This window comes from Protopterus annectens, chromosome 9.part0, assembly GCF_019279795.1.
Source record: "Protopterus annectens isolate FY-2018-M chromosome 9.part0, PAN1.0, whole genome shotgun sequence".
NCBI lineage: Eukaryota > Metazoa > Chordata > Ceratodontiformes > Protopteridae > Protopterus > Protopterus annectens.
In genome coordinates, this window is record NC_056743.1 from 695,778,635 (window position 1) to 695,806,338 (window position 27,704).

Consider the following 27,704-nt stretch of genomic DNA (forward strand, 5'->3'; position numbering starts at 1 on the left):
TTTATGTGGCTCTATTTGATTCTTGTCAAGCCTACTACATAGGCAAGATGAATAGAAAATTTAAAGAGCACATTCTGCGGCACCAGCTGGATATAAAAAATAAAATAGATACTAATGCTTTGTACGGACATGTATGGGAGTGTAATGGGCACAAGTTTACTTTTATGGTGATTTCCCAAGTAAATGATGGAGTCCACAGGGGAGATCTTTTTAATAGAATGGAAAAAGAAGAAATGAGGTGGATTATGAACTTAAGAGCCAATCTTCCACCAGAACTGAACCATATTGTACCATTGAAACCAATACTAAAACAGCATAGTCTTAATAGGAAATACTAGTGGCATTCTGATTGGCTTAAAAGAAGGTGTGTTCAATATGGGCATTGCTGTTAGTCTGCATGGTTCCTCACTGGGATACAAGACAAAGGGGTATGTCAATTACTTGAAGTATTTGGATGATGTTCATTGTGTTTCACTGTTGCAGTCCTAACTAATGGGTTATCTGGTTCCTGGTATCTCTCGATCGGCCAGAATACCAAAGGTAAGTAAAAATGACATCGGCTGCCATCGGTTGTAAAGGACGTCAGGGCATCTGATACAAAAGGAGGCAGCCGATGTCACTTCCTCAGTTTTCCATGTCGCAGAGCCCGAAGCAGAAGCTTTTTATGCACGAGTGCCAGTCGGCAGTTTACCTTTGTTGGTTTCCGACTACAAGAGTTAAAGTCTACTACAGTAAGTACCCCATTGGAGATCTTCTATTCTTGCTTTAACGAATGTCAGAAAAGGTTATTAATTGCCTTACCTGTGGAAAGCAGATTCCCCATCGAGATTTTCATTCCTATTGCATTATTTGTTTAAGCCTTGACCACGGCGTTCCCAATTGTGATCTCTGTGCCTTCTTTAATCCGCGTACTATCCGTTATTGGGCTAAGATTTTGGCTAGGCATTTTGGAGTTTGGCCTAAGTTCATTGGTATGGCGTCTGCTGGTCTTGAGGCTTCGGATATTCTGAAGAAATGTAAGGATAAGGACCATGACAGGCCTCAGAAATCTATGTCCTCGGATGATGATAAGTTGGTTGTCAGTCAGGCAGGAGCCAGTGAGACACTTTCACAGTCCCTGCTGTCCACAGATGTTCAACCGCAGGCCTAGATTGAGTCTGAGTCCCTTAGGCCTTCGGTCTCCATTTTGTCTCCCAACCTGTCGCCGGTCACCTCTTTTGCTGGAGCCGGAACCACTAAGCTGACTCTGGTGTCCGAGGCCTCCATTTTGCTTCCTGACAGCAAACTTCTTCCTTTGACTTCTGCTGCACCTTCGGCAGTTGCTAGGCCTCCCGAGTCCTTCAGGCTTGCAGATAAATCTTCCATTTGTAACCCTGTGAAAAGGCAGGCTCCAGTTCCTTCTTATTCCCCTCAATCCCAGATGGTTAAAATGGCTAATGATCTGTTACCTCTTATTAGGGGTTCTCAGCCTCCTCCTTCTAAAAGGAGTAGGGATGGTTCTCCTGAGGTTTTGTTGCAGATCTGTTTCTTCCAGCATTTCTGCTGATGAAGAGGAATTTTCTCAGGCTTTTTCTCCTTTTGAGGATTCAGATGCAGAGGAGTCCATCACTTCAGCCTCTCCTGCAGAGGATTTCTCTTTTGGTGACACTTTAAATACCCTCAGGGAACATTGTAAATGGGAAAGTCAGGATTATCCCCAATCTAAGAAACGGATTAGGGAGTTTCTGGATTTGCCTCAGCATAAGCGTCTTGCTATCCCACCTGTGTTGGAAGCTGTTTATTATGTTTTTCTGGAAAATTCCTGGTCTCCAAATTCGGTTCCTCCTGCTCCCAAGAAATATGACAGGTACTACAGAGTCCCTGATTCTCATATGTTTCTTTTCAAGAACTCACTGGCAGATCCAGAGATTATTTCTCAGGGTCCTAAAGGAGTTAAGGCCACTGTTACCAGAAATCCTGTTCCTTCTGACAGGGAATCTATGAATCTAGGTAGGTGGGGCAAGAAAGTTTATACCTCTGTCACCCTAGCTATTAGGGCTACTAATAGTCTTTTTCATATGCTGAAGTACCAGCAGCACACCTTGGAGGCTATTAAGTCTAACACAGCAAGTGTACCTCTTTTGGCAGAGAGTAAAGACATGCAGGATTTGCTGAATTCAGCCAGGTAAATTCAGGTCAATAAGCATTCTTTGCATTATGGTTTTGACATCCTTGAGACCTCCAATAGGGCTATGGCTACTGGGTCTGTTATTATAAGGCACACTTGGCTAAGAGAACAGCCTCTTTCAGAACCTGTCAAGGCTAAGCTTTTGGCTGTACCTTTACATAAAGACAATCTTTTTGGCAGCAAAGCTGAGGAAGTACTTAAGAAGATGGAGGATAAGGCCAAGTCCATGCAAACTGTTAAGGATTTTCTGCAAGTTCAACCACCTCGCTTTAGCAGTAATTACCCTTCCAAGAGTTGGAGCAGCAGACAAAACCGTTCCAGGACTAGAGGTTACAAATCTTCTAGGGGGCAGGTGGCTACCCCTTAAAGGTCTAGACGTCAGGCTTCCACTTCTAAGGCGGGAAGCTCCAAGCCTGCATCTCAATCAAAACACTCGCAATGACTTTTTACAACTTCTACCTGTTCTTACTTGCCTGGAAAGTCCTTTATGGGGACGAAAAGTGCTTTACATAAATTAGTCTGAGTAATTCTGTTTTGAGTTTTTAAATTGGAGTACATGTGTGTACTTTTTACTGAGTTGCAGTGGAATTTTACGCTTAAATAAAGCCTTGGAGAGTACTGGTGCATTTGAAAGCTGGTGCTTTTGTGGATTTTCTTTAGGGGGAAGGTTGGCCCTTTTTTCAGATGTCTGGGCCACTATCACAAACAATAAATGGGTGCTCAGAACGGTGTCCCTAGGGCACAAGTTTTCTTTCCACAACTTTCCAGCTCCCAAGGGATTCCCAGACATTCCTCCAAACCAAAGGGCAGAATTAGAAAAGCAAATTTTGTCTTTGTCTCATCTGGGAGCAATAGAATCAGTTCCTGCTCAGCAGGTAGGCCAGGGCTTTTATTCCAGGCTTTTCCTAGTTCCAAAAAAAGAAGGCACCTGGCGTCCTATCCTGGATCTTTCCATTCTGAACTATTTTCTAGTAATCCCAAAGTTCAGAATGCTCACTCTGCATCAGCTGCTACCAGTGCTAGAAAAGGATTCCTGGCTAGTAACCTTGGATCTCAAAGAGGCTTATCTGCACATCCCTATCAGGGAAAGTTGCAGGCAGTATCTTTATTTCAGAGTGGGCAAGCAACATTATCAATTCTCAGCGCTGCCCTTTGGCTTATATACTGCTTCCAGAGTCTTCACAAAGTGCCTGGCCCCAGTCATTGCTTTTTGCAGGCATACTTGGATGACCGTCTGATTCAAGCAAGTTCTGAGGAACAGCTACTAAAGGATCTGGAATTCATAAAGACTATTTTCTCTTCCCTGGGCTACACTCTCAATGAGGAAAAATCAAAAATGGTACCATCCAAGGACATAACATTCCTCGGAGCGAGTCTGAACACAGCCGCCCAGATGATATATCTCACCCAGGAAAAGCAGACAATCTTTCAGTTTACTTCAAGGACTTGACAAACCTGTCCCAGCTCCCTGCAAGGAAATACCTGCAAGCTCTGGGATTCATGGCATCTTGTATTCTCATGATTCCATATGCAAGACTGCATATGAGGAAATTGCAATGGTACCTCAAGAACATTTGGTGTCAACACACACAGGACCTGGATATGATGATTCCTCTGCTTCCATCTCTGCAGACAGAGTTTCTATAGTGGGCAACAGCCTGTCTACAAAACAAAGGCATGCCTTTTCAACCACCTCCTGCCACTCAAGTTCTGACTACAGAAGCATCAGACTATGCCTGGGGAGCACACCTGGATGGCAGATGCATACAGGGACATTGGAATGCCCAGCAGATGCACCTGCACATAAATTTAAATGTGTGGATTGCAGTTCAGCCGGTCTTACTGGCTTTCAAGCATCTTCTTTCTCCAGGGACCCTGCTTGTCAGGACAGACAACACTACAGTCATGTGGTACATCACCAAGCAGGGAGGGACTCACTCTTACCCCCTGTGCAGGCAAAGCATGAATCTTTGGGCCATGGCAGTATCCCTGGACCTGCATCTCCTAGCTCAGACCAGTTGAGCAGGTGAACCCTGGATCTCACAAGTGGCAGCTGAACAGAGCAGTCTTTTACAGCATCATTCAACATTGGGGCACACCTCAGGTGGATTTTTTTCTCCTCCCCAGACAACCATCTTCTACTTCTCTTTTGCACCAGACAGCATCACAGCAGAACCTGGAGAGTGGATGCTCTGTCCTTCCCTTGGACGTTGCTATCAGTTTATACCTTTCCTCCTCTTCCTCTTCTTCTCAGAGTGTTATTGAAGATCAGGGATGAACAACAAAGGACTATTCTCATAGCTCCAGACTGGCCCAGACAGCATTGGTATCCACTGCTTTGCAGTCTCTCCCAATTTCCTCCTTGGCATCTTCCTTTGAAGCCAGATCTTTTGGTTTAGGAAGGGGGAATCATTCTGCATCCTCATCTTCAGTCCCTCCATTTGGCAGCATGGCTAATTGTCTTCTTCCCTTTCCCAGCAGGTGGTTGACATGCTGAATGAGGCCAGGAGGCCTAGCACTAGGAAGTCCTACGCTGGGAAATGGGAAAGGTTCTCTCATTGGATGCAGGCCAGAGGTGAATCTTCTTCTCAGCCTACTCTTCCTCTGATCCTGGAATACCTGGCTGAATTGCTTCAGGGTGGTCTTTCTTTTTCCTGTATCAAGCTCCATGCTTCAGCCATTTCTGCTCATTGTTCTTTTGAACAACCCATTTTTCTCTCATCCCCTGATAAAAATGTTTCTCAGAGGTGCTTGCAACTTAAAACCTCCCAGAAGGGCACCTACTCCAGCCTGGGGTCTTATTTTTGTTCCAGGGAAACTCACTCTTCCTCCTTTTGAGCCAGCTGCCACTGCAGATTTAAAGTTTCTCTCTTGGAAGACTGCCTTCCTCTTGGTTATAACTTCAGCAAGGAGGGTTTTGGAGCTGCAAGCTTTGATGGCTGTGGAGCCTTTTCTTATTTTCCATGCAGATAGGGTCTCTTTGAGAGCCAATCCCTCCTTTATGCCTCAGGTGGTTTCTAGCTTGACTCTTAATCAATCCATACACATTCCTACCTTCTTTCCTAATCCTCAAAATAGAGGTGAAAGGAGTCTACATTATTTTGATGTGCACAGACAGCTCAGGTTTTATCTGGACAGGACTAAAGACCTTCGGAAATCAGCATAGTTATTGGTCAGTTTTGCCCTTGGAGCTCAGGGCAAGGCTGTTTCTAAGCAAACCATTTCCAAGTGGATTGCACATTGTATCACCTTTTGTTGTTCCTTTCATGGCAAGGTTTCTCCTCAAGGGGTTAGGACCCACTCAACTAGAGCAGTTTTCACTTCTGCAGCCTTTTTAAGGGGTGTCCCTACTAAAGATATTTTGGAGGCTGCCACATGGTCTTCTGTTCACACTTTCACAAAATATTATAATTTGCCTCAGTTTTTCAGAGCCAGGGCAGGGTTTGCCACTGCTGTGTTGCAGGGCATTATCTCCAACCCTTGATTCTGTTGGTTCTTCCTCCCTTTTCTCTGGGCTTTGGTAATCAACCCGTTAGTTAGGACTGCAACAGTGAAACATGATTAACATAGTACAGATGTGTACACTTACCATAAATGTAGATGTTAGAGTGTATTCACTGTTGCAGTCCTGGTTTCCCTCCTTCCCCCTTTTTTGGTCCTTTCCTATTCTCTTTTCCTGAGGTGCAGGCTAAATTGGATATTATTTGCCAAAATTGCTTTTGGTTTAAGCCTTATTTCTGGGGGCTTCTGACTGTTATGGTAAGAAAGACTGATGAAGTGAAGTCAGCTGCTTCCTTTTGTATTGGACGCGCTGACGTCCTTTACAACTGACAGCAGCCGATGTAATTTTTACTTACCTTTGGTATTCTGGCCGATCGAGGGCTACCGGGAGCCGGATAACCCATTAGTTAGGACTGCAACAGTGAATACACTTGAACATCTACATTTATGGTAAGTGTACACAACTGTACTTTTTAAATATAAGTAACTCAGGGATACAAAAACTAAGGATCTGATGAAGGTTATACACTGAAAGCACTTATCATTTTTTCTGGTTTTGGCCTGAGACCACTTCGTATGCTTTTATGATTTATGTTTTAATAAAGAAGAATTTTATCCCCTTATTTTGGTGGAAGCCGCTTTCTACTTTTGCTTTATCTATAACATGATGTTTCATTAGCAATATAATATTAGCTGTAAATGAAAACTTGTGTTGCAGTGTCATTTTTATAAAAATTAATTTCTGCATTTGATAGGGTCAGACATAAACCTCTGATCACTAAATAATACAGCTAGGTATCAATGTAATCTTGATAGGATCAATAGTTGCATTGCTTACAAACAGGAGATGTCAGATGTCATAAAGCAATTGAATGGGTGAAATTCTTGGTTACAGTTAGTGTCCCATAGGGCTCTGTCATAGGCCCATATGTGTTTAGTTTGCATCTTTCAGATCTGTCTTTCTCATTTGAAGTCTTCCACAGTCTGTATGCAGATGACTTGGAAGTGGATAAACTAATTAGATCTGTCACAGACAGATCATGCACGCAAAAGAACTTAACTAAAGTGACCATTTGGGCACAGGAGAATAATAAGCTGATAATTACATCAAGCTAAACATATGAAATTTAGGGGACATTATTTGCTGTATTACATATTCTCCTTTCAATTTGTGATTTGAAACTGTAGATTCATTTAAGGACCTGAGTGTATCAGTAGATCTAGGTTTGGGTTTTTCTAATCATATCCATCAATTGGTCAGTGATAGTTGTAAAACTCTAGTTTGTATAAAAAGATTTCTAAAGTCTATGAAATCAGAAATGATGAATCATTGTTTGTAAATTACATTAGACCCAAACTAGAGTAAGGAATAACAATATGGAAACCTTGTAAGAAAATAAGCACAAGTAAATTGGAAAGGGTTTAGAGAGAGAATATACCTAGGGCATCCATGGATGTGAACCTTTAAGTTGTGAAAGACTAAAATATCTGAACTTATACAATGTTTCATGTTGTTATTTAAGAGGAGACTTTATTCAGGTGTATAGGACATTTAGACACAACTACTGGGAATTTTTAGGTTTCTCAAACAGTAGTAAAAATTATCAGGCAATCTACATAGAAGACTATGTAGGAATGAGAGATGTACTAAATAGAGCAGATGATGCATGGAATGTACTACCAAATTATATTAAAGCTAGCTGTAGTTTAGATATTAAGAACATCTTGGACATTTACTATGGGAATGATTGCTTGGGTATATTGGCAGACTCAAAAGGCAGTTTTGCCCGTGCCTAAAATGTTTGTATATATGTATGTACTTTGCAGATCAATTGGTTGGTATATTGTTCAGCACTGAGTTGCCCTTATTAATATATTTGTGTGATAGAATTTTAAAATTAAAAGTATTTGGCATATAAAAACTGAGTCAGTTTAAATGTCTGAAATGTTCTTGCTTGATGTAGTTCAATATGCTGTGAATATTTCAAGTGTTTTTCTTATTTCCTTCACAGGTGACATCACTTCACGCATCACAACTGATACTAACACCATGAGTGAAGCCTTGAGTGAGCGACTGAGCTTGTTGATGTGGTATTTCATGAGATCTGCCTTCCTTCTCGCCTTCATGTTTGGCTTGTCCTGGAACCTGTCTGTATTCACCATCATTGGGCTCCCTATCATTATGGTTATTCCAGAACTGTCTGGAAAGTTCTACCAGATATGCAACAGAGTATTCAGTAGCATCAAGAAAAAAATCCAGATTATTTTCTTAACTCAGACACATATATATGTTTATTCTGTCCTGTTTCTTTGTTTTTACCTAAAGGTCACCCATCCATTTCCTGTACTTGTAATTACAGTGGAGGGTAGTACACAAACATCATTTGTAAAGGCCTGCCTTAGGCTGACAGACGTATTTGATCCATTAAATTGTATGGTGGTTAAGATACTGTTTTGATATTGCACATTAAATATTCTAAAAGATTAATGTTTGTCATAAAAGCAGATTGCCCTTGGGACTCCCAAGATGGCTGCACATTGAGTAAGAGCTCAGTTCTAGCTTTCCCAGTATAAAAACAGAAACTCACCAGAGAAGGCCAGTAGACTTGTGTTTACGGGTAAATTTCAGTAACTGGCTAGTAAGTGTACTGCCCAAATGCCAGTAAAAAGAAATAGAGAGCACCTGGAAAAAATCTGCTACAAAAAGTGAGGAAGAAACACTGAGGGAAGTTCTGCAGCTGTTCAACAAAAAGCAGTGCAACCTCCAGACATGAATTTCAGCAACCTACAGGAAGATATAAGACAACCGCACACAGACCTGGTTAAAATACACAAAACACTGACGGAGTATATTTACACAAACAACAAAAGCTGGAAGAAGTTTGAAACAAATGTTCAGATGAGGTGATCAGGCTGAAAAAAATCGGAGGTCAAAATGAAGAAAAGGCTGACTGAACATGAGACTGTTCAGGAAGAGATGTTTCAAAAACTAATAGAATTACAGGACAGAGCATGTAGAGAAAACCTGAGATTTTGGGGTATACCTGAGAAGCTGGAAGGAACACACTGCGTTAATTTTATGAAAGCACAAATAAGCAACTGGACTGGTGTTCAACAACAGGAGTTGTTAGTTGAAAGGGCACATCGTGTATATGCTCCAAACCTGTCTGTGAGAAAGCAACCTAGACCTTTAGTAGCAAAGATGCAATCCTACCAGCTGAAAAGGACAAGGTACGAAAAGTGGGAGACAGCAGTGTTTGTGGAGAATGATTACTTATTGTAAACCAGGCAGAAGAGAAGCAAATTTATTCCACTGTTCAGGGAATGTTGAGACGTAGAGGAAATGTTGAGACACAGATATGAGATTCAAACTGCTGTACCAACTGTCTTCAAAGTGTTCTTCCCTGGAGGGCAAAAGTAATTTTTTGATGAACTACATGCTAAGGATTAAATACAAAAGTTTGTCCAACAAAAAGTGAGCTGTTCTTGTTTTTCTCGTGGTAAAGACCACAGAGAGACTGCACCTGTGAAACGTTTTCCAATGTTTCATCAGTAAATGTTGCAGTGAAGGAAGGAAGTGCAAGAGTTGACTAGAAGAATCAAGAGTACACTGGAAATGAAGCAGAGACAGGAATTGGAAGATGCAGATCAACAGTAATAAAACCAGTAACTTAATGTGGGATTAACATGCAATCATTATATGTGTGAAATATGCCAGAATAAGAAAATATGGAAATATTGGACTTTTTCAGAATTTGTTGGACTTGTGGGAGACTGACAAGGAGGGGATTACACAGGCATGTATTTATATTCTACCTAAAACTGCTATAATGGAGCTAAAAAAAATTCTGGGTGAATAATCACTTTTCATCAAGGAGTATTACTTAAAGGTGAGTGATTTGCAATAGTGAAGATGTGTCTGAGGTCCCCAGAAGGGAAAGTGTAACAAAGGAGGGTAGATTTTTGAAGAAATTTATAAAAATATTTGGCATGGAAGACGTGAATTCAGTAGTAAGAGTTGAGAGTGAATTTATATATTATTAACCAAGATACAAAAACTGTGCTAGGCTACACAGAATTTACATTTCACAGAAGCATGTGCATTTAATTGAAGGTCTTGATACACACCAAATAACTATTTCAGATCATGTGCCAATAATAACTAAAATAAAAACACAGGGTAGTGAAATAAAAATGAGACACTGGCACTTTCCCCACTTATCTGTTGAAAAGAGAGGAATTTAAGGAATGGGTAGTGGAGGTTATTCAGTAGCTATTAGGGAGGATAGAAATTTCTTCTAAAAATATAGCTAGGGAGTGGGATAAAGTTAAGGTGGAATTTAAAAATAAGTTGGAAATGAAAGACAGGAAGCTATAGTTAAGAAGTAATGAGAATTATTTACAGGGACTGACAAATGTTAAAGTATTGCAGAATGGGAATCTCACAGAATAAGAGGATCAACTGCAGAATGCTAAGCAGAAAATAAGTGTTTACCTTGATAATTTGTACGAGTTTAGAAAGACTGCTGTTAAGCAACTGTTTTTTGATAATATTAGTGGAGCACAAAAACTTTTAGCACAATGACTCAGGCAACAAAAAGTAGAAGAGGCTGTCACCAAGCTTAGGGAGCCTGTAAGAAGAAAGGTAACAAGAGATCCTGTAGCGGTATTACGGCTATTTTGGAAGTTTTATGAAAGTCTGTATAAAGCAGAGAAATATGGAAATCAAGAAAAGCTACAAATGGAAATGTTTATGGAAGAATTAAATATGCCAAGGTAAGAGGTAGATGAGGCTAAATTACTAATGGTTAGGATAGAGAAGATGAGATAAAAATTGTGATGCATAACCAGTCTACAGGAAAGTCCCCAGGAATAGATGGTATTCCTGTTGAAGTTTGAAAGTGAGGAGGGAAAAAAAAGTGATAAAGATCTGGAAAGTTTTGCTTAACATTATTTTAAGGGGCAAAGTACCAATATTCTGGAAGAAAGTAGTGGTAGCTGTAATACCTAAAGAGGGTAAAGATCCATTAGACCCAGCTTCATACGCGCCCATTTCAATGCCATACCATGATTATAAAGTGTTTATGACTATAATGGCTAAAAGAATGACAGAAGTAATGCCAAAATTGATAGATGTGGATCAGTGTGGTTTTGTGGAGGGGAGGCAAACATTTTGACAACATTAACAGAACACTGATGATCCAGAGGGAAGCAGAATGTAAGAAGATATGATTTCTGGTGGTGGGGTTTGATGCAGAGAAAGCATTTGACAGAGTTAGCTGGGACTTTATGAAAAGGACAATGGAAGCACTTGCATTTCCTGAAAAAAATTATAAGGTTGATTAGGAGGATATATGAAGGGATCGGAGGTGAAAATTAAAGTGGGTGGGGTCATCTCTGATCATTTCTGCTTGAGCAAAATAACCAGGCAGTAGTGTCCACTTTCCCCTTTGTTATTTGCATTGTATTTAGAACCACTGTCAAAAATAATAAGGAACTCAGAAATTCAAGGATACAATTGTTGTGGCAGTCAATGTCTGTATTTATGGAGACATTATAAAATGAAATATGTAGGTGTATAGATTAAAAATGATTCTGGTGTGGCAGCTAAGGATATGTGGGAAGAGACTAAACAAAAGATAATACAAAAACTGAGAAAATGGAAGCTTTGTTGTATGGATATGGATATGGATAGAAAGATAACAAGCATTCAAAGTGTTTTAGTCCCTTTAGTCTTATACACAGGTCAAGCATATTTTTATCAACCAGAGGAGAAGTTGTTGACCTGGCCTTAATGATTGTCTCTTGGCTCTTTGTTAAGGTTAAAATCAATGTATTTTATTTAACAATATTTATCAGTGGTTGACTTATGTAAATATAACAACTCGTATGAATTGATGGTCTTTTATTCATTTAATATTTTTTCAGGGACATTGTACCTATGAACTGTGGGTGTTTTGACCTTGAAGTAATGTGAAAAGGTTTTCATAAATGTATATGTGGTAGGGGAAATGATTTCAACTTATGTGTGATTTATTCAACCTGTGAAATGCTGAATGTGTTAGGGGAAATTATGTCAAGTCATGTGTGATTTATTCAACCTATGAAATGCTGAATGTGTTTTTAAAAAGGAAATTTCATTGATTTATTTGTTATTCTGAAGAGGTCTTTTGACGAAAACGTGCTCAATAAATCTTTTATTTATTTTATTAAGTATGTGGTGTGTGGTTCTGTTGCCTTTCTGTGCATATTTTCCTAGTTTTGTTGCTTGGATTTGGTGTTTTTTAGAAGTTGTGGATAGAAATTAATAAAGAACTTAAGGACTTTATCTGGGAGGGGAAGACTGCAAGAATCAAGTGGGATATGTTGATTCTTCCAATAGAACAGAGCTGAACTTGAATGGGTATTTCAGAGCCAGAAAGTTAAGGTTCCTACACTTGACACAACTAGAAAACTATAATTCAAAATGGAAAAGAGTGATGTTGAAATGTGGGTAAGCTCAAGAAACAAGGAGAGACTGGGATTTGGATGCATGCCAGCGATAATCATACAGAATATTATATCCATAAAGTAGCAGAAAGTATCCTAAGAACTAAGCCAACACGGGAATGGAGAAAGGAAATTCTGCTGATAGGGATGACTGCAATTAGGGATATAGACAATAGGCAAGAGGGGGCTGGAATTTATTGTAGAAAACTGGCAAAGGAATCAAGGTATTGGGAGCAAATAGCTAGAGAGGTAAAGACAATAAAATGGAAAGAGGCCAAGAATTTATTTGGACTGCAAGTTAGAGATTGCCATATCTATCAAGGATAGATATCAGAGTATAGGCAGAGTGAAAGAAATTGGGGAAGGGGTTCTAAATGAAAAACCAGCACTGGTAGGGATTTTAGTCATATCTAGAACCAAAGCTGCCATTAAAAAGGAATAATTAGTAGATCATATAAAATATTGCATGATAACTATAAGAGGAGGTTAGAAAGGATTGGGAAGATAAATTGGATAAGCAATTCATGAAGAAACAGTGGGAGGATATATGTATGTCTCCCAAATATGCAGCAAAAACTAGAAGATTTAAGAGTTTTGCTTGGAAATGTTTGCATAGATATTTTTATACTCCCAAGTAAACTCCAAAGAATTTTTCCTCAGGTAGACAGGAAATGTTGGAGGCATGATAGGAAGAAAGAGGCACTTGGGAATATATTTGCTGGTAGTGCGGTGGGTTGGCAGACTTTAAGGATTCCCTATGGGATGCAGTGTCATAGATGCTGGGTGGGCAGATTGGTGTGACAAGAGAGATGATTTTTCTGAGCTGTGATACAGAATCAGAGTTGTCTAGGCACAAGGCCTTGCTGTATCTAATTATGGTAGCTGCCAAAGAAGCAATTACTAGAAAATGGAAGTCAAAATCTAAACCAATTATATTAGAAGTTGTGAATATAGTAACTGTAGATCAGTGAGTACAGTGCTGTCTGCTGTATCTTTAAGAAGCATGTCAAAGACATAACATGTATATATAAATGCCAAGCACATGCCATTTTGATAGTGCAGCCAGAGAGTAAGTACGTATGACTCCAACAGTTACTTTGTATATAAGTTACTTAAGTTAGTCAGTAAATTTCTACCATGCTGTGTTTGTATAAAATAAAGCTGCCTGAACAGAACCCACAAAGACTTTTTTGTTGTGTCCAAAGTAGGAGAGCGGCAGTAACAGAGATAAAACAACTGGAACTGAGATCTTTAGGAAAGGGTAGGCGCAAACTACATAGGAAAAAAATGGGAATTGTGGGAACAATACATACAGGGGAGGAATGAGATTTAAAGGCAGGACTTAAATGAGCTATGTAATGTTTGACTGAAAATGGTTGGGTAGATTGTAAGTGATATATAATATTTGCAACTGGGAGTGTGTCAGTATGGTTTGATGTAAAATGCTTGTGACTAGGATTGTGTTGGTGTGGTTTGTTTTCATTTTTATAAATGTATGACTGCTTATGTCATAAGTGATGGTTTTATACAGACATTTCTTGTTTTTTAAAAAGGGGGCAGGGATTGAATAATTTATGTAATGTTGCTATATGATACATAGCAATATATGTGAAGTATAATGTTAATTTTAATTTGTTAATACACTTTGATTACTTTTGTATACATTTAAAATTGCCTATTTCACAAGTGATAATTCAATAAAGGTGTGTTTAAAAAAAAACAACTATTGTCCTTATTGTTGACAGGAAGATCTGAATACAGTGAGATGCATCTGTACACTAGTCACTATTCAGGAGAATGTTCAAGATTTCCCCGTGTTCTGACCAGCTTTTTTTCTTGCCATTATATATACCAGTCCAGGCCATCGTTCTTGAAATGCTAAGTAAGAGGCATACAGTCCATAAAATGCAGTGTATAAGTCATAATATTTTTTGAACATTAAATGTACTTTCTTGTGTGGATTTTTTATTTGTGATTACGGTTTCCACACAGATAATTGCAGGTTTTCCTTTTGGTACAGAAAGCTAACTGCCCGTACATGCACTGTGTTCATTCTTCAGTGCTGGCACCTACTTATATGCATGGATTCTTTGCTTTGTTTGTAGTTTTAATTTCATATGGCTTATTGTTCATACAGAAATAACTACAGATAGAGTAACTCAGCAATAGGTGTGTATGAAGGAGTCGGGAAGATTTTTTAAATACTGAACAGAGAATGTATAGACATGTTTTAAGTCAAGTTTAATAACTATAAAACCAACTAAAAACAGAATAGTTCACAACAATAAAATATAATAAGAGTAATAAATACAATATTTCACGTACAAACACTTTTTCAATTAATTTAAAAGCTCCACACTACACTGCAGAGATTTATATATATATATATATATATATATATATATATATATATATATATATAAAAACAACAGTCAGTTAATCTAAGAATCACATGATCAGTGTTGTAGAATCCTTTGCTTTAAAAAAGATTTAAGGGGACAGGATTAATTAATTCTAGGTGTACTTAAAGTGTTAAGTGTGCTAATCCATTCATATTCAAGCACTTCTGTTTTATTTACAATGTCTCCTCTTCTAATACCATTAAAGGTCAATTGTAAAACAGAAATGCATCTTTCATTAAAATATGCTTAGCTAAGGCATTCATAGTGTTCATTTTTTTAATATCATATATGTATGCTGAGCTATTCTGTCTCGCAGTCTTCTATTAGTTTTACCTACATAAAAAGACATGCAAGTAGTGCACTTTGCTATATATCTATATATATATATATATATATATATATATATATATATATATATATATACTGAATATATACTGAATTCATACTATTTCAGTCCACATGGTGATAAACTTTATAAATATAGTTAGTTGTAGGATGTTTAAAACAAGCCATAGAATCATTATTTTGGCAATAATTACAGTTCATACAGGAACAGTTCCGTTTGGATAGTCAGATTCATATCCCTCATGCCCTGTGTTATTAAGTTCACCCTTCTGTAACATACCTTTTTTTTAATTAAGTTTATTCTTAAACACTGTCCTAGGAGAGGGACATATTATCATTGTGAAGACTGGTAGAGATGGGTGAAGGCTGCCAGCCTAGTCAAATTGAATTTGATACATAATTCTGTCATTTGTGGATATATTGAAATACAGGCTTGTTTTCTTAAACGAAAGAATGTGCTGTGAAATGTTGAACTTCAAAAAAAAAATCTAACAACATTGCCCTCTGCTGTAAAGAAAGCTAAGACAAGCATTTTGTGCCTGTCCTTTGAAATTAACATTACTTCCTGTCTGTCCTTTGAAGTTAAAGATTCTGAGTCATTCCATCTGGGCTAGCACATTCTATCTATTGTTTTAACCAAGAGTTAGATTGCTAGATTTAAACATGCAAATGTATTTTAATGCTCTGGTTTCTGCCTAGGTGTAAAATAATGTAGATGCAGTTTCTGTGTGACCTGGGAACACAGGAAGGTGTAAAGAATGATGTAATGTTTATCAGAACTGCAATTTCAATTTAAACCGAGAGAACCAGAGATTATTAAGCATTTTTGTCTTAACCATCCAACTCACAACACTTCCTGTTGTCACATGTAAGTTATCTTAGACTTGTGTTTTCTTTTAGAAATAGCTAGAAACTAGAAATATTAGACCAAGTGTTTTTTATGTGATGTCAGAACTGTACTACTGAAGTATTTTAAGTAGTTCTGTGTGATCTCTGAACTCTTGACTAGCACTGTGTAGTAAGAATTATTGTCTTGTATTTTTATTATTTATTATTAAATATTTTAAAACCTTTCAACTGTGGCTGCTTTGTGTAGAGATAAGTTAAGCTCTGGAGTACATTGCATGCTTATATTCATCCTGTACCAAGTCACTCTAATAAGCCTTGCCTGTTTAGTCATACTTACCAATTGGATAATAATATTGCACAGTAATAATTGGGCACCCTTTTAAGGGCCTTTGAGTAGCTGATAATTATTAGCTGGGTGGTGGCAGGATTTCTACTGTATAGTCTGGGTAAAAAGGGCACAGCTGGAGAACCCGTGCCAGCCTTCCCCAGAAGTGTCTGTGTGGTTGTATAAACTCTTATCTCAAAGTGTGTGTGTGTGTGTGTGTGTGTGTGTGTGTGTGTGTGTGTATGTGTGTGTGTGTGTGTCAGCTACTTGGGCAGGGCCACAAAACACTGCTTGGACAGAGAGGGTGCAAGAGATTTTAGCTTGCCCAGCTGGCTGAGATCTGGACCCTATAGCCAATAAGTGGGGAGTCTTATTGGGGACCTGGAGAGCAAGGGAGTGACCAGTCCCAGACTGACTGTGATCTCTGTGTGCTCTTAAGGGAAATTGCACTTTACTTGGTTATTTGTTATCCTTTCCTCATATATGAGACTCCCTCTCTGGTCTTAGTGGTGAGGATTGAGGCTCATTGATTGCTGGTCTAGGGCATGGGCATCACATTTGTGGTGACAGTGGTTGGGATAGCCTCACATTTGTATTTGGCAGTGGTGGGATATCCACATCATGTATTAATTAGTTGGCAAATACTAACTGGCTTGTAGTGGTGTGGGTAGAGTGATTCCTGTACCTTGTGTACAGTGAGCTTTGAAGGTGTTTTTGTACTCTAAAACAACCACACAGTGAGTTCAGATCACAATTGTTTTATTTCTTTTGTTAGCTTAGTTAGTCAGGGTAAGCAGGCAGCATGTCAGCAGAGAAGTATGGAAAGCAGAAAAGGAGCCAGCTGGCGGAGATGTGCCAGGCTAGGGGACTGGTGCATGGAAACCTGACTAAGGCAGACCTGATTACAGCCTTGGTTACAGCTGCATCAGAAAACAACAACCAGGAGGACAAGCAGACTGGCAGTAGAGAGATAATACCCTCGGAGAATGGACAGCTCAACCTTTCCGCAGTTGACTTAAAAATCCAGTTGGAGCTAAAGAGACATGAGTTGGAGGCCAGGTGTGTGGAATTAGAAGCAGCTGAGAGACTGAGGCACCTAGAGAGTGAAGAGAATGAGAAACTGCTATGCCTAGAAGCTGAGGAAAAAGAAAGGCAGAGGCAGCATGAGAAGGAGATGCTGACTTTTCACCAGGGTTATGGAGGTAATGGGGAAGGGAGTAACTGGACTCCAGAAGCACAAAAGGTCAGTAAATTTCTTCCGCAGTTTAAAGAGGGGTATAATTTTGATAGCTTTATTCATATGTTTGAGTGGGTATGTAAACAGTATGAAGTTGACCAAGGGCTCTAGGTACGGTTCCTGACCCCCTTACTCCATGGTAAAGCTGTAACTGTATTATCTAAAATGTCTGACATTGCATGTTTTGATTATACTGCTGTAAAAAATTGTCTATTAGAGTTTTTTAAGCTAACACCTGAAACGTATAGGAAAAAGTTTCATGAGCATAGACCCAAGGCAGATGAAAGTGTGTGTGAATATGTTGCTGAATTGAGCACTTATTTCCATAGGTGGGTGGGTGAGTGGATGTCAGGTCACCACTTTTGAAGGGTTGTCAGACCTTTTGGTGAGGGAACAAGCCCTTAGCACTTTGCCTGAGGACATGGGGATCTGGTTAGCTGATAGACATGTGCTACTTCAGATGAGTTGGGGAAGAAGGGAGACCTATACCTGGCAAGCAGGGCAACCCTGCACAGGAAGGGGACCCCCAGTACTGCTCATGTGTCTAAAGGAACCCATGGTGGGCAGCACAGACTGCCACAACAGAATCTGCCAGTAGCAGGGGAAGCCACTATTCCAGGAACATGTCCAGGAGCAAGGGTTAAATGTTTTGAATGCAACCAGTGGGGCCATGTGGCATACAGATGTCCATGGAGGCAAGGTGGAGAACAAAAGGTGAGGGAGCCAATAAATGGGAAAGGCAAAATGCCAATAGTAGGTTGTCTTGGGACAACAAGGGTACCAAACTACCACCAGTGGCTATATCCTATTGCAGTGAATGGCAAAGAGGCCATAGCTAAGACAGCCTCTGATATAACCATTGTAAAGCCTGCAATGGTTACAGAGGAGCACTACTTGCCTGGGCAGTCTACTCCAGTCAGGGCTTTAGGAGGGATCCCATTCCAAATACATTGGGCTAGGGTTCACCTTGACTGGGAGGGTGGAAAAGGAAGCCAGCAAGTAGGTGTGTCTGAGGATATACCTGCAGTTGTCCTGATAGGGAATGATTTTGTTAGTGCAGTACCCTGTGCTTGTGCAGTTACACGCAGTCAGGCTTGGAGACAAGCAGGTAAGTCTGGTAGACTTGGGGAGACCCAGACAGACTGCATGCTTGCAGCCAGGACTGGTGAGGTAGCTACTTCAGGGAGGGAGCTATGCTGTAGCAGTGAAACTGAAGGTGAGCCACAGCTGCTTGTGGGTACAGAGGGACTGCAAAGGTCAAGGTGAGTAGTAGTACCCAGGCTGACAGTGAGGCACCACTGTCAGAGGATGCCAGACTTCCTGTGGAAGGGGAGCTGGGAAGGGTTACAAGGAGAGAGTTGACAGGCTCAGCTCTCAGACCCTACATTGCAAGGCCTGAGGCAGGTAGCTAGGGAGGCACCTGATTGTTAAGGAAAGGGGGAAGCAATATACTGGGACAAAGGGTTACTATACAGAGAGTGGACCCCTGAGGGAGGCCTAGAAGGTGAGAGAGTACAGCAGTTGGTAGTGCCTAGAGCCTGCTGTCTGGCGCTTCTAGCCATAGCCCATGATATTCCCTTTGCAGGTCATATGGGAATAAAATGTACAAACAGCGTATTATGCAGAACTTCTATTAGCCTGGAATTTCCAGAGATGTAATAGGGTACTGCAGGACCTGTGTGCAGTGCCAAAAGGTAGGCAAAGCAGGAGACAAGGTGAGAGCTCCTTTGATGCCTTTGCCTGTGATTGAGGAGCCATTTCAGAGGGTAGCTATGGATATTGTGGGTCCTCTGAGTACCCCAAGTTCCACAGGGAAAAGGTATGTCCTCGTGGTAGTACACTATGCTACATGATACTCTGAGGCAGTGGCTTTGTCCTCCATTGAGGCAGAGAAGGTGGCAAATGCTTTGTTAGAGATTTTCAGCAGGGTAGGTTTCCCAAAAGAAATACTGACTGACAGAGGTGCCAGTTTCATGTCAGACCTGCTGGCTTGTCTGTGGAAGTCCTGTGAGGTGAAGCACATGAAGACCACCCCCTACCATCCCCAGACTAATGGTCTTGTTGAGAGGTTGAACTCTGTAATCAAGTCCATGCTATGGGCATTTGCAGATCAGTTTAAGAGGGAGAGGGACAAATATTTGCCCTATCTGTTGTTTGCTTACATTGAAGATCCCCAGGAATCCACATGTTTTTCACCCTTTGAGTTGCTCTATGGGCGTAGGGTGAGGGGACCTCTAGATTTAATTTGAGATGAGTGGGTAGGTGAGTGAGAGTCTCACAAGGAGTCTGTTGTGGCATACGTCCTATATCTCAGGACAAGGTTGAGGGAACTCATGGACTTGGCCCAGGAGAACCTGTCAGAAGCCCAACAACAGAATAAGGTGTGGTATGACAGGAATGCTCAAGAGCATGCTGTGGGGCGGCAAGTAATGGTTCTCATTCCTGTCAGAGATAACAAGCTGCAAGCAGCTTGGGAGGGTCCCTACAAGGTGGTAAGAAAAGTAAGTGATGTTAAATACATGATGGAACTGCTAGGCAGACAGCAGGGGCACAAATTGTACCATGTTAACATGATGAAACCTTACCATGATAGGGAGGCCCTTGTGCTGAGCATTTGCAGTGGATTTCAGGAGGAGTCTGAGAGATATCTGGGATCTCCTCAGTGAGGCTTGGGCTGACACCTCAGTGGAAGGGGTAGCAATGTCCCAACAGCTATCTCCTAACCAGGTTTGAGAAATCCGAACAGTGTTGCAGGAATTTGTGGACATGTTCACTGGGAAGTCAGGGTGCACCCACCTGGTGCAGCAACAGGTTGATACATGACCCCAAAGGCCTGTTAGGCAGGCCTCTTATAGGGTGCCTGGGTACAGGAGATGTTGGAACTAGGGATGATTCAAGAGTCCAACAGTCCCTGGGCCTCCCCAGTGTTGCTGGTGCCAAAGAAGGATGGCAGCACCAGGTTCTGTGTGGACTACAGGAAATTAAATAGTCACACAGAGTTGGATGCTTTCCCCATGCCTAGGACAGATGAGGCCCTAGACCAGCTGGATGGGGCTAAGTATCCTACAACCATTGATCTTACCAAGGGTTACTGGCAGGTGCCCTTGACCCCCAGTGCTAGAGAAAAATCAGCCTTTGTGACTCCTTTTGGCTTGCATGAGTTCACAAAGATGCCCTTTGTGATGAAGAATGCCCCAGCAACTTTCCAGAGGCTGGTAGATCGTATCCTAGCAGGAGCAGGAGGGTTTGCCCTTACTTGCCTAGATGATATTGCCATCTGCAGCCATTCCTGGCCAGAGCACCTTCAGCATGTCAGGGAGGTGCTGGGCAGAATACAGAGGGCAGGGTTGACCATTAAGCCGAGCAAATGTCAGGTGGGTATGGCAGAGGTCTCCTACCTAGGACATGGAGTGGGGAGTGGTAAGGCTAAAACCTGATAAAATGGAAGCCTTTCAGGCATGGCCTGCACCTGTTACTAAAAATCAGGTGAGGGCATTTTTAGGGACAGCAGGGTACTACAGAAAGTTCTTCTCCAGTTATAGTACCATAGGTGCTCCTCTCACAGACCTGACAAGGAAGAACAGGCCAGATAAGGTAGTTTGTACCCCAGCATGTGAGCAGGCATTCCAGAAGCTTAAAGAAGCTTTGGGAGGACCCCCTGTGTTAGCCAGTCCAGATTACAGCAAATAATTTGTTATGCAGGTGGATGCTTCAAACCATGGGGTGGGGGCTATACTTAGACAGATTTCTTCAGAGGGGGAAGAGCACCCAGTGGTTTATCTCAGTTGTAGGCTCCAACCCAGGGAGGAATGCTATGCAGCTGTAGAAAAGGACTGTCTAGCCATAGTGTGGGCACTGCAGAAACTTCAGCCTTATCTGTATGGAAGGAAATTCACTGTTATGACAGATCACAACCCCCCTAATATGGTTAAACAGAGCCAGCCAGCAAAATGCCAAGTTGCTAAGATGGAGCCTGGGGTTGCAAGCATATGATATGTCAGTGTAGCACCGCAGTGGGATAGGCAATGCCAATGCAGATGGGCTGTCAAGACAGGGAATGGGGTAAGGTATACTCAGATAGACCTAACCCTCTCAAGCAGTGTTTCTCAAGAGTAACTTGAAAAAGTAGCCTGAGTTCTCATGAGGGGGGTTGAAGACTGGTAGAGATGGGTGAAGGCTGCCAGCCTAGTCGAATGGAATTTGGTACATAATTCTGTCATTTGTGGATATGAATGTTGAAATACAGCTTGTTTTCTTAAATGAAAGAATATGCTGTGAAATATTGAACTTCAAAAAAATGTAACAACATTGCCCTCTGCTGTAATGAAAGCAAAGACAAGCATTTTATGTCTGTCCTTTGAAGTTAACATTACTTCCTGTCTGTCCTTTGAAGTTAAACATTCTGAGTCATTCCATCTGGGCTAGCACATTCTTTCTATTGTTTTAATCAAGAGTTAGATTGCTGGATTTAAACATGAAAATGTATTTTTATTGCTCTGGTTTCTGCATAGGTGTAAAAGAATGTAGATGTAATTTCTGTGTGGCCTGTGTAAAGAATGATGTAATGTTTATCAGAACTGCAATTACAATTTAAACAGAGAGAACCAGAGATTATTAAGCATTTTTGTCTTGACCATCCAACTCATAGCACTGCCTGTTGTCATATGCAAGTTATCTTAGACTTGTGTTTTCTTTTAGAAATAGCTAGGAACTAGAAAGATTAGACCAAGTGTTTTTCTGTTATGTAAGAACTGTACTACTGAATTATTTTAAGTATTTCTGTGTGATCTCTGAACTCTTGACTAGCACTGTGTAGTAAGTATTATCTTGTGTTTTTATTATTTATTATTAAATATTTTAAAACCTTTCAACTGTGGCTGCTTTGTGTAGAGATAGGTTAAGCTCTAGAGTACATTGCATGCTTATATTGACCCTGTACCAAGTCACTCTAATAAGCCTTGACTGTTTAGCCACACTTACCAATTGGATAATAATATTGCACAGTAATAATTGGACAGCCTTTTAAGGGCCTTTGAGTAGCCGATAATTATTTGCTGGGTGGTGGCAGGATTTCTACTGTATAGTCTGGGTAAAAGTGGCACAGCTGGAGAACCCGTGCCAGCCATCCCCAGAAGTGCCTGTGTGGTTTTATAAACTCTTAACTCAAAGTGTGTGTGTGTGTCAGTTACTTGGGCAGGGACACAAAGCACTGGTTGGACAGAGAGGGTGCTGGAGATTTTAGCTTGCCCAGCTGGCTGAGATCTGGACCCTATAGCTGTGCCAGTGGGGAGCCTTATTTGGGACCTGGGGAGCAAGGGAGCGACCATCCCCGGACTGACTGTGATATCTATGTGCTCTTAAGGGAAATTGCACTTTACTGTGTGTATTTCTTATCCTTTTATCATATATGAGACTCCCTCTCTGGTGTTAGTGGTGAGGATTGAGGCTCCTTGATTGCTGGTCGAGGGCACGGGCGTCACAATCATAATATCAGGTGACATTAATAAAATTGGCCAATTATCTTTAATAATATTAATAATGGGTCTGCTATTACTAGTATATGCAGTAATGTAAGAAAGACTAGTGTCACCTACAACAGTAACATTGCGCCTTACCAGTTCAATAGAATTAAAATAAGGACACATACCTTCGTTTCAGTACTGTTTAACCTCACTTAATGCTTTACTTATCTTATTTTTCGTACCCACATCTTAAAAATCATCAAACGTAACCTTTGCTTCCAGTTCAAAAATATTATCAGATATCAATCTTGATAATCTACAAAATTGTTCCATAAAAATATTCTTGTATACATATCCTGGATGCATGATATGGCATTGTAAACACCCATTTCCTGTAGTGTCCTTCTTGTATATTCTGGTAGATAGATGTCCTATCTCTTTCCAATAAACTAATATTTATAGAAAATTAATATTTTCACATGAACTATTGCATTCAAATTTCAAGAAGATAGTAGTAGAATTCAGACACAATAAAAAAACTTTCAAGCTCATCCTCCATAACTAACCGTGTTTATAAATTTTATCACCATGTGGATTACAATGGCATGAATTTAGTATATCTGGCAAACTGCACTATTTGGTTATCATTTTATGTCATGAAAATTAATAGGAGACTGTGGGACAGAATAGCTCAACATATATATGATATTAAAAAATTGAACATTGTGAATGCCTTAACTAAGTTAATGAATGATGCATCTCATATTTACATATTTTCTGTTTTATAATTGGTCTTTAATGGTATTAGGAGAAGAGATATTGTAAATTTTAAAAAAGTGCTTGAATATGAATGTAGTAGCAGTTTTAATGCTTTAAGTATACATCAAATTAATGATTCCTGTCCCCTTAAACCTATTTTAAAGCAAATGAATCTACAACACTGATCATGTGATTCTTAGATGAATTAATAAGGTGTAGTTTGGAGCTTTTAAATTACATGAAAAAGTGTTTGTACGTGAAAAGATTGCATTTATTAATCTTATTAAATTTTATTGTCCTGAACTATTCTGTTTTTTGTGTCAATTTTATCATGAACTTTGAACTGTTAGTACTTAACCAGGAGATATTTTATTTTATTTGAAGTTTAAGAACTATGTGAAAGTTGTAATTCAGCAAGGGGTCAATTAGTGATGGGCTACACATCACAGGCTTCTACCTGTTAGAGCTGAGGGTGGGACAAGGATTTAATGTTTACAAATACCAGGAGAGTGTTGTGGACCAGCAGGGTTCAGTACTGAAAACTACAAGAGATGATACAAATGCCATGCTCCATCATAATCACATTTAAGCTGTCATCTCCAGACCTCCTCCTGTGTCAACTAGTTGACAGCCACTGACTCATTTTCACTAGATGTTGTCCAACCCAGTCTGCCCTATGCATCCTGTCTTAAGCCAGGGTTGAAATGTAAATATGAAACCTGTCAAGAGGAGGACAGTCTCAGTGATGGCAAACACCAGGAACAGTCTTGAGGGTGCTTCTGCTTGGCAGAGTGGGGCCTTGATATGTGGTAGGGAAAGAACATGAAGTAAAAATGAAGCGTATGGAAGAGTACTGAAAGACTTTCCTTTGTGTTGCTCTTATAATGTCTTTTCAGTTTAGTATACCATAGATTTATAGATATTTGTATGCCATCAAGTTTTATGACCATTCATGCCTTGCCAGTATCCTCCATCATGCTGCACCTCCTTTCTGCAGGAGGGTCATACCAGTCAACCACAGAGTAAATTTGTGAATACCAACCCAGTCGTATAGTATATGTTGGGAGATGTTTGGTTATAAATATGTTCCTCTGCCATGTTTTATTTATCTGTTCATGAAGATTTATGTCTGTGCTGATAGTATTGGTGGAGATATTGGACTTGAGGAGATGCAGGAGGTGCAAGACAACATGGGTCTCTAATTGTTATGGTAAGTGAGGCAGAGATATCACCTCAAAAATCTGTAAGACACTGAATAAAGGGATAGAGCATCCAGTCTGTATTAATAGCTCAGGGACGTCCGGCAATCTTTTTGATTAGCAGCCTTTGGGGTATTTCTTTTTGTTTAATATGTTTAGTGAGAAACATCCTAGGGGGGTGTTGTACTTAATAATTGGTTTGAACAGTTCTCAGTATAAGAGAGTGATTATCTCTGTAGACATTGATGATGTGGCTTTGATAATTAAAAGTATTTCCTGATAATCATTGTCACATTATGGTCAAAAGAGATGGAATTGTCAACCCACGTTCTATGATCCATCACTATACTTGGTGCTTTGTAGTGGTGTTCTGTCTATATGATGAGGGGAGGGTTTGTCTACCAACAATATGGAAATACACTTTTAAGCATTTATTCTGAGCCCATTTGTAGTACACCAAAGTTTCCTAGGGAGAATTAATTCTGGAAGATTTGAGAGTCAGAAGATAACAACCCCAAGTTTACAGTCTTGGTTCTCTGCGTGGAAGTCTCTGAAATAAATATCAAAGAGGAGAGGTCCGTCCCAGCACCAAGCCCTGAGGAGAAGTACTGGACACTTTCATACTTTCAAATTAAGCACCTGCTACTTGCTTGGGTTATGTCTCTCAGCCAGTTTGCTGTCCATCTTACCAAATATGGGACAAATTTTAAAACATTTTGAGATGTTATGATGCCAGCATTAGGAATGGTATTGAAGGCCTTGGCCAGATCAAGATACACCATATGTATTACATGGTCGCTGTCTATAGCCTTTGAAATCCTTTCAAAGAAGTTTACCAGATTCAAGAGACACAATCTACCTTTAGTCAAGCTGTCAGAGGTCAAGTCTAATAATATTATTGATATCATAACTGAGGTCAGTTATAGTATGTTTCATGGCTTTGTGGATGAAGCATAGAAGACTGACAGGTCTGTAATAACCCAGGTGAGTTATAAGGCCATCCTCATGGAGGGGCATCACCACTGGAGTGCACTGCTCATGGAACAAAACTTCTAGCTAAGCTGAGGTTATACAGTTTAAGGAGTGTATCCACAAGGGCTTGTTTAACATTAGTAAATAAGCAACCAGCCATATTGTCAGGTCCCATGAAGAAAGTAGTTTTGGTCTTTGATAGCACTTTCAAAATATAATATATAAAGATAATTGGGGAGTAAGGGATTCAGACATATCAGAGCTTTATTTTCCCTCTTTAAATTCCCTCTCCTGAGCACTGTATCCAGATCCTCATACATCCCCATTATTTTACTCAAAATGTTCTAATCATAATTTGTACAATACCTATATACACAAATTTTCCTTATAACCTTTTCTGATGCGATGTATAATGAAACTAACTTGTATATAATTTTGTCTAACTGATTTTAATTGTCTGTGTGATGTCTGATTTTAGTTGTGTATATGAACTCAATTTGAACTAAGTGATAAAGTTTGAGTCACAAGGTTATAGTAATGTTATCTTCAGTTGAGAATTATTGATCTCCTATTCTGATTATTACACTATTATTTTTTCCATGTATAATTTTGGAGCTTTTCTCCCCGGGCCTCTGCTGAAAAAGGGCTCAAGCTCAGTCAGACTATCCTGGTCAACAGATGTCAAATAAATAAATTTAGATTGAAGCCATGGAGTGGAAGTTGAGACTAAATTCCTTTGCGAGGATATTGGCAACGTCTGTTGAATCAGAATAGGAAATAGCATTATGAATAAGTTCAAAGTAATCTAGCGTATTGTTTCTTAGTTTTCTAACAGCAATAAAGAAAGATTTATCATTATCTTTGGCTTCATAGATAAAGAAAGATTTATGGCTTCAGAGGCAAGCCAATGGAAAGTACTCAGAGATGAAGGGATTCCATTTATACCCAGACTATTGCAATAAATGTGCCAATATTTTAGTGTTCTGTAGTGTTTTTGTAATGCTTTTGATATTATCCTTGAGAAAATGGGTTTTGGGTGTTCTTAAGTAATTTAAGGAGATTTTTTTCCTGTCGTTATATAGATTATTTATGGCAATGGACTACCACAGTGGTTTGTTTTTGAATTCCTGTGATACCTGGCTCTGGTAGGGGACTCCTAGCTCTTTTTTGTAAATATGTATAGAATTCTTTAGTGCAGATTGCCGCTGTACCAGGGTCAGTGGAAGTGCAGTCATGAGTGAATTTTAATCATAGAGTAGATTGGGGTTGGTGTTTTTTAGTACTTAAATTCAGTGCAGTTTGCTCTAGGGGCTTTTGGGATTTTAAAAGAGAAAGTCACATGTTTTTGGTCAGAATTTACTGGGGAAATTAATTATCAGAGGAGAGGTGGAAGAGGCAACCATATTTGTAAGAATTAGATCAAGCATACATGTCCTGTAGTAGGTTTATTTATCAACTGCTCATGGAAACTTTTAAGTCTATGAATTTGTGGGCAATCCTACATTGAAAGTATAGGTATTCCAGTTTATTGCTGGAGAGTTAGTCACCCAAAATAATGGAGCTTTTGCTAATAGGGAGATCATTTAGAACACTGAGGAATCTTAAATTCTCATCAGGGAAACGAGCCATTACTTGATAATTAATCATGTATTCAGTGGGTCCCTAGAGATCTGCCTGGATGTGGTATGTTCCTTGATAAACATGAAGATTCCACCACAGTTGCCACTGTGTCTGAAGTCATGAACATTGCAAAATTCAGGTGTAGAGTGAGTGCTTTCTTTCCATTTTGTACACATACATAGCTGTTTTCCAAATGCAGGAGTAGCAGAATCTGATATCGGAGTGTTTGGCCAGGTGGACCTGAAATTTAAATCAGTTTGGAATTTTTAAATTGGAAATTTATAAGTGCTACAAGGCTAACAGGAAAATCACATTGATGTCACCTTATATAATTCTGTGTAAAGCAACAAAGCTAGCACTGTACAGCTGAGGTTATC

General features: G+C 39.8%; 1 protein-coding gene across 1 annotated transcript in view; it reads left to right on the forward strand.

Moving 5' to 3' along the window:
- The first annotated feature begins 973 nt into the window (after positions 1-973).
- Positions 974-27,704, forward strand: part of LOC122810572 (ABC-type oligopeptide transporter ABCB9-like) — a 77,860-nt gene continuing 51,129 nt past the window's right edge. Inside the window, exons 1-2 of the mRNA XM_044082151.1 lie at positions 974-1,097; positions 7,681-7,898. Coding sequence (XP_043938086.1) covers positions 974-1,097; positions 7,681-7,898 — 342 coding nt within the window. The remainder of the gene's footprint in view (positions 1,098-7,680; positions 7,899-27,704) is intronic.